The sequence below is a fragment of the Eulemur rufifrons genome, chromosome 11 (assembly GCF_041146395.1).
Source record: "Eulemur rufifrons isolate Redbay chromosome 11, OSU_ERuf_1, whole genome shotgun sequence".
Classification (NCBI taxonomy): Eukaryota; Metazoa; Chordata; class Mammalia; order Primates; family Lemuridae; genus Eulemur; species Eulemur rufifrons.
Window position 1 is genome coordinate 1205205 of NC_090993.1, and position 11163 is coordinate 1216367.

General features: G+C 44.4%; 1 protein-coding gene across 1 annotated transcript; it reads left to right on the forward strand.

The window, feature by feature from the left end:
- The first annotated feature begins 266 nt into the window (after positions 1–266).
- CCDC185 (coiled-coil domain containing 185) lies at positions 267–2282 on the forward strand. The gene is made up of 2 exons (XM_069484476.1): positions 267–1378; positions 1427–2282. Exons 1-2 carry the CDS (start codon positions 267–269, stop codon positions 2280–2282), a joined length of 1968 nt encoding a protein of 655 aa, XP_069340577.1.
- Positions 2283–11163: the final 8881 nt, after the last annotated feature.

Consider the following 11163-nt stretch of genomic DNA (forward strand, 5'->3'; position numbering starts at 1 on the left):
CCCCCCTGCCCCCGCCAGCCCCGCGCTCCTCCCACTCGGGCCCGTCTCGCAGCCCTGGAGTGTCAGCAGGGCCGGGGTGGGCGGCTGCGGGCGCGGGCCGAGGGCTGGGGGGACCCGGCGGCGCAGGAGGCATTGTGAAGTGGCGGGAGCGTCACAGGCGACCTGGACCGGGATCCGAGGGAGGCGACGGGCGGGGCGGCTGTCCTTCCGCAGCGCCCTGGAGGCCCAGGGACCCTGGCGCAGACGCTGGGCGGCCCGCAAGGAGCATGGGGGCCTTGAGCCACTGCACCGCGCTGCCCCGCCGGGACCTCTGGGGGTCCCCGCCGCCCGGCGCAGATGGCGAGTCCCCGCCGCCCGGCGCAGATGGCGAGTCCCCGCCGCGGCTGGGCGGGCCGGGGCCCGGGACCGAGCCCACCCTGGGCTGCTGGTCAGGGACCCCCGGCGCCGGGAGCGAGGATGGGGCGCCCCGGCCGCACCCGCGCTGTCCGCCCCCCTCGCGGCCTCGCGGGTGCGGGTGCCCAGCCTCGCCGCGGGGGAGCTGCAGCCTGAGCGACGTGGCCGGGAGGGCCCAGGACGGCGCGGGAAAGTACCCGCCTATGCGCCCCAGGTGCCCGAAGGACGCCTGGGGGGAGGCCCGGACCGAGCCCAGCAGGGCCTGGCAGCAGCAGTGCCCGCCTCAGCCCCGACAGCCTCAGCCCTGCGCCCGCTGCCCGCTGGCCCAGGGAGACTCGCCCCCGCCTTGCCACCGGGGGGCCTGCCCCGCCTGGAGCGCAGCTGGCGGGCTAGAAAAGGCACAGAGCGCGGGCCGGTGGGCAGCGCCGGTCTGCAGACATCTGGGTCGCTGGTCCTCTTCCTCGGTTCCCACGGAGAAGTCTTCCGCGCTCTCCCAAAAGTTCAGGACGCGGTCCGCCTGCGTGTGCGCCCGGCGGAGAGACAGCAGCGACCTGGCCGAGTCGCCAGCCAGTCCTCGCTCGCAGCCCTCGGTCTCCAGCAAAGAGATGCAGAGTCAGCACTCCCAGGTCCTCAAGAGCAGGCTGGAAGAGGCGGTGATGTCCTCCAGGGACGAGAAGATCGTGGCCCTGGTGCTGGCCCGCCTCGAAAAGGCCCAGAGGATGCGGGAGCTGCAGCAGCAGGCGGCCGAGGCCTGGGAGGAGCTGAAGCGCTCGGACCGGCAGGTCCAGGTGACCCTGGAGCGGGAGCGCAGGCTGCTGCTGCTGCGGAGCCAGGAGCAGTGGCTGCGGGAGAAGGACCAGCGAGAGACCCGCCTGGGCCGCGAGAAGCGCGGCCGGCGGAGGGACAGCCGGGCGAACGACGCGGTCCGGGAGGAGAGCTGGTGGAGGGCGCAGCCGGAGGACCAGGAGAGTCAGCGCCAGGAGAGGCTGGAGAGGGCGCAGCCGGAGGACCAGGAGAGTCAGCGCCAGGAGAGGCTGGAGAGGGCGCGCGCCCGGGCTGAGCACCGCAAGCAGAGCCAGAGAAGGCGGCTGCGGGAGCAGGAGAGGACGCTGCAGAGCCTGCGGGAGCAGCACAGCCTGCGGCTGCAGAAGAAGCTGGAGGAGGCCTGTCACAAGAGGCACCTGCACGCCATGGAGTGCCAGAAGAAGGTCCAGGAGACCAACCTGAGCTCCATCGTCAACTACCAGGCGCGCAAGGTCCTCATGGACTGCCAGGCCAAGGCCGAGGAGCTCCTCAGGAAGCTGTCGCTGGAGCAGAGGTACCAGCGGTTCCAAGAGCTCCACCAGGGCCTGATCAAGGAGCGGCACCGAGAGCTAAGGGACAAGGCCCAGAAGCAGGAAGAGCAGCTCCAGCAGGTCAGGTGGCGCGCGGGGGAGTCCGAGGAGCAGAGCAAGGCGCACAAGAGGATTCTGCTGGAGGTAGCGGATCAGAAGATCCGGCAGGCCAGGAGTCGCGCGCACAAGACCGCCAGGGACAGGGCGCAGCACCTGCGGGAGCTCCACGTCCTGCGGGAGAAGAACCATCACATCCTGAAGCTGAAAGCCGAGAAGGAGGAAAAGTGCCACATCGAGGGCATCAAGGAAGCCATTAAGAAGAAGGAGCAGAGGCTGCAGCAGCTCTCCCCAGGGAAAGACCCAGCCTTGGAGGAGTTCCAGAAGATTCCCTGGGCCCCCAGGAGAGACACCAGAGCGCTTCCCAACAGCTGCTTTGATCCGGTGGCGCTGGAGGCCCAGCTGCGCGCGGGCAGCAGCAAGGGAGCCACTGAGAACTTGGGAGGGGACAGCCCGGCAGCCGGAAGAGGTGGCAGTGTGATTCGTTTTGTAATCTGATTATAACTGAGCGTTGATTTTTAAAAAGTATATAAAATAGGTGCAATTTCCTCTCATGAGCTAGTTTATTGATTCATTTGGGTAGTGTAGAGGGTTGGGGAGAGAAATTTGGGAATTTTTAAAAAAATTACTAGGTTTTGTAAATTTTGATTTGAATAGAAAATATCCATTTAGCTCTCAAGTAATCCTAGAAGCACGCAAGAGGCACATCTTGGAGACGCTAGAGAAACATTTTACGGCAGGGGATACAGTTCTGTGTCCTGTCTTAACAAGTCTTTTCCTGTCTCTGAATTTATGAGAGGTGTGTGTGAAGCGCCAGTCATGAGAAATCTCTAAGACCAAAAAAAAAAAAAAAAAAAAGTGGAGGTGGGAGGATTTCTGTGAACAAGTAGATTAGGGAACCCTGCATACTATATTCCGTCTTAGTAGTTCATAATGCACTTTAAAATTTTAAAGGCTCTGAAAAGGCCTGCAGTAAAGAAACATTTGTTTAATCTAGAGTTTTTCACCAACCATGGAGCCTCTTTTTTTTTTTTTTTTTTTTTCTTTCTCAGATCATTCCACGGAATTGGTGTTCCATGAAACGTTTTTGGAAGTGTTTTGTTGTTCTTCCCATAGTGTGAACCTCTTTGGCCTTCCCTCTCTGTGTCGACAGGAAGTGTTTACAAATCATCAGCACGATGTCTTGACTGTTTTATGGCAGCCACGCCATCTGAGAGCTCACTGGAATCTATTTGTCTGATTGTTATTCTTTTTTTTTTGATGGGTCTTATTCAGTCTTATAGAACAAAATTCTATCAGACTCCTTCTCTTCCCCTCTCCCTCTCCTCTGTCTCTTTTGAAGGAGGTGGTGATGTCACTGTCTACCCACATTGTGTCTCATTAACCTAACCAGGCCTTGAATGAGTGACTAAGCATGAGTCAGTAACCTGACATTTTAAAAATAAGGAGCCAAAAGCTAAATACAAATTAACCCATCATAACTCAGAGTCTCTATTGACAAACTCATACGGGGTATTCAATGGTACTCACTCAATATGAAATATACCATGGAATAACCCATAACTACTAATAACACTTAATTCATAATTAAAAAAAAAAAAAACACCAAAAATCTCTGGCCCAGATGGTTTCACTCAAGAATTTCACAAATACTTAAAGAAGAATTAACACTAATTCTACACAATCTCTTCCAGAAAATAGAAAAGACCATGTCCCAATTCATTTCAAGAAACGAGTATTAATATTACCCTAATAACAATAACCAGGCAATGATAGCATGAAATGAACAAACAAAAACTACAGACTAATGTCTTTCATCAATATAGACATAAAAGTCCTTAATAAAACATTAGCAAACTGTATTCAACGATATGTAAAAAGAACTATACAGCACAACCAACCAGTGGGGTTTAGTCCAAGAACTCAAGGCTGGTTCAATATTCTAAAATCAATCATCCAGTGAAGCCACCATATTAACAGCCTGAAAGAAGAAAAATCACACAAGCACATCCATCAGTGCAGAAAAAGCATCTGACAAAATTCAACACCCATTCATGAGTAATGTGCTCAGAAAATAAGGAACAAAAGGAAACTTCCTCAACTGTTAAAGAATATCTACAAAAAACCTACAGCAAATATTATACCTAACAGGGAAAGTCTGAATATTTTCCCCCAAGATCAGAAATGGGGCAAAGATGTCCTTTCTCCCCACTCTATTCAACATAGTGCTGAAGGCAAGAAGAGGAAATAAAAGGCGTACAGATTGGAAAGGAAGATAAAAAAGTATCCTATTTGCAGAGGATATGATGGTTTCTGTAGAAAATTCCAAGGCATCTACATAAATCTTCTGGAACTAATAAGTGAGTTCAGCAAGGTAGAAGGATACAAGATCAACATACAAAAATCTGTAGTATTTCTGTGTACTCTCAATGAACACATGGCACTGAAATTTTAAAATGTCATACCATTTACAATCACTGAAAAAATCCCCAGATGTAAATCTCATAAAATATGTACAAGACTTGTGTGCTGAAAACCATAAACTTCTGATGCAAGAAATAAAAGATCTCAATAAATAGAGAGATCTATTGCTCATGGATTAGATGACTCAACATAATAAAGATGTCAGTTCTCCCCAAACTAATATACAGATGTATTGAAATTCTTATTAAAATTCCATCCAGATTTTTTTTTTTTTTTTTTTGAGACAGAGTCTCACTCTGTTGCCCAGGCTAGAGTGAGTGCCGTGGCATCAGCCTAGCTCACAGCAACCTCAAACTCCTGGGCTCAAGCGATCCTCCTGTCTCAGCCTTCCGAGTAGCTGGGACTACAGGCATGCACCACCATGCCCGGCTAATTTTTTCTATATATATTTTTAGCTGTCCATATAATTTCTTTCTACTTTTAGTGGAGATAGGGTCTCGCTCTTGCCCAGGCTGGTCTCGAACTCCTGAGCTCAAACGATCCGCCCACCTCGGCCTCCCAGAGTGCTAGGATTACAGGCGTGAGCCACCGCGCCCGGCCCATCCAGATTTTTTTTTTATAAATACAGACAAGATCGTTCTAAAATTTGTCTGGAAAAGCAAAGAAACTAGAATAGCTAAAGCCATTTCCAAAAAGAAAAATAAAGTGGTAGGAATCAGTCTGCCCAATTTCATGACCCTGTAGAGCTCCTATACTTCTGACTGTGATATAAACGGGTAGACACTGTGAACTAAACATAAATTCCTAAGCCCTCTGCTAGCTGAATGGACCCCTCTCCGCCAAACCTTATCAAAGTCCTACTGTGCACCAGGCACTTGTCGCACACTAGGCTCTTTTACATGCATTTATCTCCTTTAATTTTATGACCGCTCTGTGGCATTAGCACTATGGTATTTATGCATAAGAAACTGAGGCTTTGAAGTTAGAGTGAGCAAGATTTCTGAGATCTTCCTGCTAGTAAATGGTACAGCCGGAATTTGAACACAGGTCTTTCTGACTCCCAATGCATTTTCATACATCATATGGCCTTTTAACAAGGAAAAGGAAGTACAGTATAGTGGTGAGGGCATGGGCTCTGAAGCCAGACTGCCCAAGTTCAAATCCAAGACCCATCATTTAACTAACGAGTGACCTCAGGCAACTTTCTTAACCCATTCATGCATCAGTTTCTTTATCCAAATAAAAGAAACAGAGAACTGTATATAACTCAGAGGGTTATGATAATTAAATGCATTAATACATGCAAGAAATTTAGAACACTGCCTAACCCATGATAAGAATGCCATGCTAGGCCGGGCGCGGTGGCTCACGCCTGTAATCCTAGCACTCTGGGAGGCTGAGGTGGGCGGATCGTTTGAGCTCAGGAGTTCGAGACCAGCCTGAGCAAGAGCGAGACCCCACCTCTACTAAAAATAGAAAGAAATTATATGGACAGCTAAAAATATATATAGAAAAAATTAGCCGGGCATGGTGGCGCATGCCTGTAGTCCCAGCTACTCGGGAGGCTGAGACAGGAGGATCGCTTGAGCTCAGGAGTTTGAGGTTGCTGTGAGCTAGGCTGACGCCACGGCACTCACTCTAGCCTGGGCAACAGAGTGAGACTCTGTCTCAAAAAAAAAAAAAAAAAAAAAAAAAAAAAGAATGCCATGCTAGCCTTTACTGTGTAATATTTTCTTGAGTCTAATGCTGGACAAATTTTTTACTTTGAAAAAATCTGATCTGCAAGTACACTCAGAGGATGGGAGGAGTGAATGGCAAATTAACCTAACTCTTGTCAAATATGAAAATACACATGTCTTTTATGGTAGGATTTTAAAGACTGACAATTATCTTAGTTGCATTTAAACTGATAGACCTCAGGAGTTTTAAAGAAGTTAATTTCAGGGGAGCTATGTGTTTCTCCACTGACTGCATAATTGAATTAATTCCACATTGGACCAGCTTTTATTAACGTTCTCCCTCCATCCTGATCCTACCTGATTCTGCGCCGAGAGAGAAAAATGCTGACTCAGTTGAGCATTCTCCGTCATCCATCCTTCCGGGTTTGGAATGTCACTGGAATGATCCGGAGCTCTGTTCTTCTCCTTTTTGTGCATCTTGCATAATCAAGAGTCTTTCAGTAATAGGCTTTTAGAAATTATTTTTGAGACATCAAACACTTGCCAATTGATTTTGCCTTTTTCAAAAATCAGAAAGTTCTGGGTATTTTCCAATTCGATGTCTGGTAACAGCCAGACCCATTTCCCTTCTAACAGCGCTTGAAACCAGCATAGTTCTATCTCCGGTAAATGTTTCGGTGCTTCCGAAGGAGTTATCGTTTCACTTTGATGCTGCAGATGTTCTCACTCAAAGGCACCAGGGGGTCGTATTTACCGGCAAGTTTGTGTTTTTGAGGTTGCAGTAGAGGCGAGCTCATTCTCAAGAAAGGGGGAGCCACTGCACATGGTTCTGAATCTTATTTTCTCCACTGGCCTAATTGTCACTTGTATCAGGGAGGTCACGGTAATTGCTAGAAGCCACGTCTCTTTTGCTGCCTCGAAGGTGGCAGAGGGGCAGAAGGCTTCAGTCCCAGTTCTGCCGCAGTGACAGAGTCTCCTGGAGCACCCTGGGTGACACGGCCAGGAACTGACCCTCCTTCTTCATAATCACTTTGGAAGGACCTTCTTTAGGCTCAGCTCAGAAATAGACCCACGTGTCAATCAAGGCTAAAGACTGACTCTCTCAAAGCCTCAGGCTTACGTGCATTCCATTTTCAACCCAAGAAGACAGACTTCTTTGCCTCCGATATGGAAAATTCCAGAAGAAGACTTGGATTGGGCCAGCTTGGGTCACAAGCCCTTCTCTTGGACCTGTGACCATTACAGCATTATAGCCTGTGGCATTAGACACCCTGCAGTCTGCAAACCGCGCCTCTGGAGACTGTTACCAGAGCTGGGTAGAGTTGGCGAGAATGTTCCTGGGATGCTACATGGAATAAAGAGTGATGGACAGGCTTTAGGAGAGAGCCAGAGAACAGTTACAGGATGAGATGTAGGGAAGGATGTGCCACAGAAAATAACGTCATTTATTTACGGTTGCTTCAATGGCAATGAAATGTTTCCATATTTCCCTGGATTTTCATACTCCCCTTTCCTTTAATTAATGCAAAAACAGGCCCAAACCTCTACGTCCCACAGTGAGGAGACCAGCTATCTTGAGGGCTCTCCAACTTCTGAATAGTTATCTCCTTCATAAAACACAATTTCTTTGCATTTCTGGGATTACGTAAGTAAGGGAAACCTCCATAGGGATTTAGACACACACACACACACACACACACACACCACAGAGTCAGCACATACAAAGGCAGGATTGCTCTGAGAACAATTCCAAATCACAATACAGCAAGAGAGAGAAGCTGACTCTAAGATTCCCAGTCTAGACCAGGGGCCCTGAAAGGGAATGACATTGGTCCAGGCTAATAGTGTCCCTGGATCCTGGCAGAAGCAGACACAGATCCACTCCAGAGGCAAGCATCCTTAATTTAAATTCTCAGGTTTTCCACAAATTAATATCAGTCAGATATGAGCTCACAAAGATCATTCACACAAGAAAACAAATCATAGTGAATGATAATCAGCATAAATAAAATAGATTAGGACCCATACAGACTTGAAATATTAGAATTACCAGAATCAGGATAGAAAATAACTATATAGAAAATGTTTGAAGAAAAAAATGGAATCATAAAAATAAATAAGCAGAATGGGATAGCATATAGGACAAGGCAAATTTGAAAAAGAAATAGAACTTTTAGGCATGAAAAATATAGTTTTCGCTATTAAAAAAAAAAGCTCAGAGGGTGGGGTAAATAGCATATTAAACACAGTTGAAGAGAATATTAGAGAATTTGAAGATAAGTCAGTAGAAAATTCCCAGAATGCAGCACAGAGAAGTAAGATGTAAAATGTGAAGGAGAGGTTAAGGGATCTAGAAAATAAAGTGAGAAGTCCCAATATCAAATCAGAGAGGAAGAAGGAATAGAGAAAATAGAGGAGAGGCCAAATTAAAAGATTATTTTTTAGAACTGATGCATGATGAGTGCGAAGATACAGCAAACATGACGGTCCTCAGACAGGACAAAGAAAATAGATTCAAACGTAGGCATATTGGAAATGACATGCTAAACACCAAAAACCAAATGGAAGATTTTAAAGCATGGAAAAAAAAAAAAGAAAGAAAGAAAGAAAATGCATCACCTATGGAGGAAAGACAGACTGGCAGGGATTTCTCCACAGCAAAAACCAAAGCCAAGACACGGTGGAATAATATCTTCTAAGTGCCAAGAGCAAATAACGGTCATCCTAGGATTGTCTACCCAGCAAAAATATCTCCACTTGTGAAAGTGAAATAAAAACATTTCAGAGAAATAGAAATGGAATTTACTCCCAACAGACCCAAGCCAAAGAAACTTTTACAGGATGAGATCTGGGAAGAAGGAAAATGATCCTGCAAAAAAGTAAAATATTAACAAATAGGTAAATGTTAACAAAAATTGTCTATAAAAAATTAACATCTAATTCCATGTCCAGCTTATGGAAATAAAAGTGTTTAAAAGCACAGAATCACAATACCAAAAGACAATAGGAGGAAAGTTGGGAGAAGAAATGGTTGTGTGGTTTGGTAGGAGGATTAAGAGTCTGAAGTTTGAGTTTTGTAGGTTTGCATGGTAAAATTTCAAGGGAAACCATTAAAAAAAAATAGAAATAGAGTAAAGCATAACTTCCAAACAAGTAGAAGAAAAAATGGAATAAGAAAGCATACAAAAATTTAAAGTTTTTATAGTCAAGAAGAGGAAAATGAGCATAGGAAAAATGGAATAAATAATATGTAAGAAGTAACAAATCATAGAAAGGAATACAGAAATATCAGTCATCACAATGAATGAAAAAGGACTAAACTCACCATATCGAGATTGTCACACTAGATATTTTTTAAAATCCAGCTGTGTGCTATTCACAAGGGATATATTTAAACATAGGACAAAGGAGTAAAAGATATATGGAAGTAAAAGATATATGAAGCAAATATTAACCAAAAGTATGCTTTCTATTATCAGGAAAAATAGACCAATATAGAAAAGCATTATATAGATAAAGGGGGCCATTATATGCTAATAAATGTTTGATTCATCTGGAAGATGAAACAATTCTAAAACATCTTATATATATGTAAAGCAAAATTGATAGACCACATAGAGAAATTAAACTCATCATCAGAGTGGGAGATGTTCGAGATACCTATTTTATTGAGTAATAAACAAAAAAAGGTCAAAATATAAAAACTGCAACTAACAAGTTTACTGGACCTATACAGAGTCCATATAACAATGGGACATTTGCAAAAATTGACCATGGAATCAGCCAGAAAAGAAGTGTCAAGATTTTCAAATATTCAGTATCATACAGACCAAGTTTTCTAATCACAGTGCAATCAAATTGGAGCTCAAATCTATATGCTAGAATTTTAAAATTTCATTTTTAAATAGTTTGTGGATAAAAAAAATCATAATAGAAAATTTAAAGTATTTAGAACTGGAAAATAATGAAAATACCAAGGCTTATGTCATGCGATGAGAAAGATAATATGAGTGAAATGTGGAGACTCAAATGCTTATTAACATAGGAGAAGAAAAGCTAAATGTTAATGAGCTAAGCACCCGACTTAATAAATTAGCAAAAGAACAACAGAATAAATTCATGAAAGTTGAAAGATAACTATAAATACAGAAATTAATGAAATAGAAAACAAAGATGTAATAGAGCTGATTAACAAAACCGAAAATTGGTTCTTTGGAAACACAATTAAGATAGGTAAGCTTCTAGCAGTATTGTTCAAGGAAAAAAAGAGATTTACAAATAATATTAAAAATAAAAAGAGGGCCATAATGATCCAGCAGAGACTAAAAAGATAATAGTGTACTATTAAAAACATGCCAAAGCATGCATAAACAGGCATAAACTTAGAAAAAAGAAACACATTCCTTTAAGAATATGCAACTCGGCCGGGCGCGGTGGCTCACGCCTGTAATCCTAGCACTCTGGGAGGCCGAGGTGGGCGGATCGTTTGAGCTCAGGAGTTCGAGACCAGCCTGAGCAAGAGCGAGACCCCATCTCTACTAAAAATAGAAAGAAATTATATGGACAGCTAAAAATATATATAGAAAAAATTAGCCGGGCATGGTGGCGCATGCCTGTAGTCCCAGCTACTCGGGAGGCTGAGACAGGAGGATCCCTTGAGCTCAGGAGTTTGAGGTTGCTGTGAGCTAGGCTGACGCCGCGGCACTCACTGTAGCCTGGGCAACAGAGTGAGACTCTGTCTCAAAAAAAAAAAAAAAAAAAAAAAAAAAGAATATGCAACTCAAAAAACTTGCAAAGTCCAAATAGTCCATAACCATTAAAACAAGTGAATCAATTATTTAATTTTTCCACAAAGGGGAACAGGTACAGGTGATTCTACAGATAAGTTCTACCAAGCATTCACAAAACGTATTATTCTAATCTTATGCTAACTCTTTGAGAATAAAAAAGAAAAACACCTCAACTTTTTCTATGAGCTCTCTGTAGCTTTGATACTAAAACTCAAAAAAAAAATACAATAAAGAAGAATCACAGGAAAACCTCATTCATGAACATAAAGGCTATAATCCTACACAAATACCAGCAAAATGAATCCTGTACTTTATGAAAAAAGACAATACTGTACGTCGTGACTAAGCTGGGTTTATTCCAGGAATAATGAGGCTTAACTTTAGAAAATCTGTAATTATCATTTGCCACATTAGCATATTAAAAGAACAAAACCAATATGGCTATTTCAATAGATGGAGAGAACACATTTGATGAAATTCAAAAAT

Coding starts and splice junctions, on each gene's coding strand:
- CCDC185 (XM_069484476.1), top strand. CDS start 267: ATGGGGGCCTTGAGCCACTGCACCGCGCTGCCCCGCCGGGACCTCTGG. Junction 1,379..1,426: donor GAGAGTCAGCGCCAGGAGAG/GCTGGAGAGGGC, acceptor GCGCCAGGAGAG/GCTGGAGAGGGCGCGCGCCC.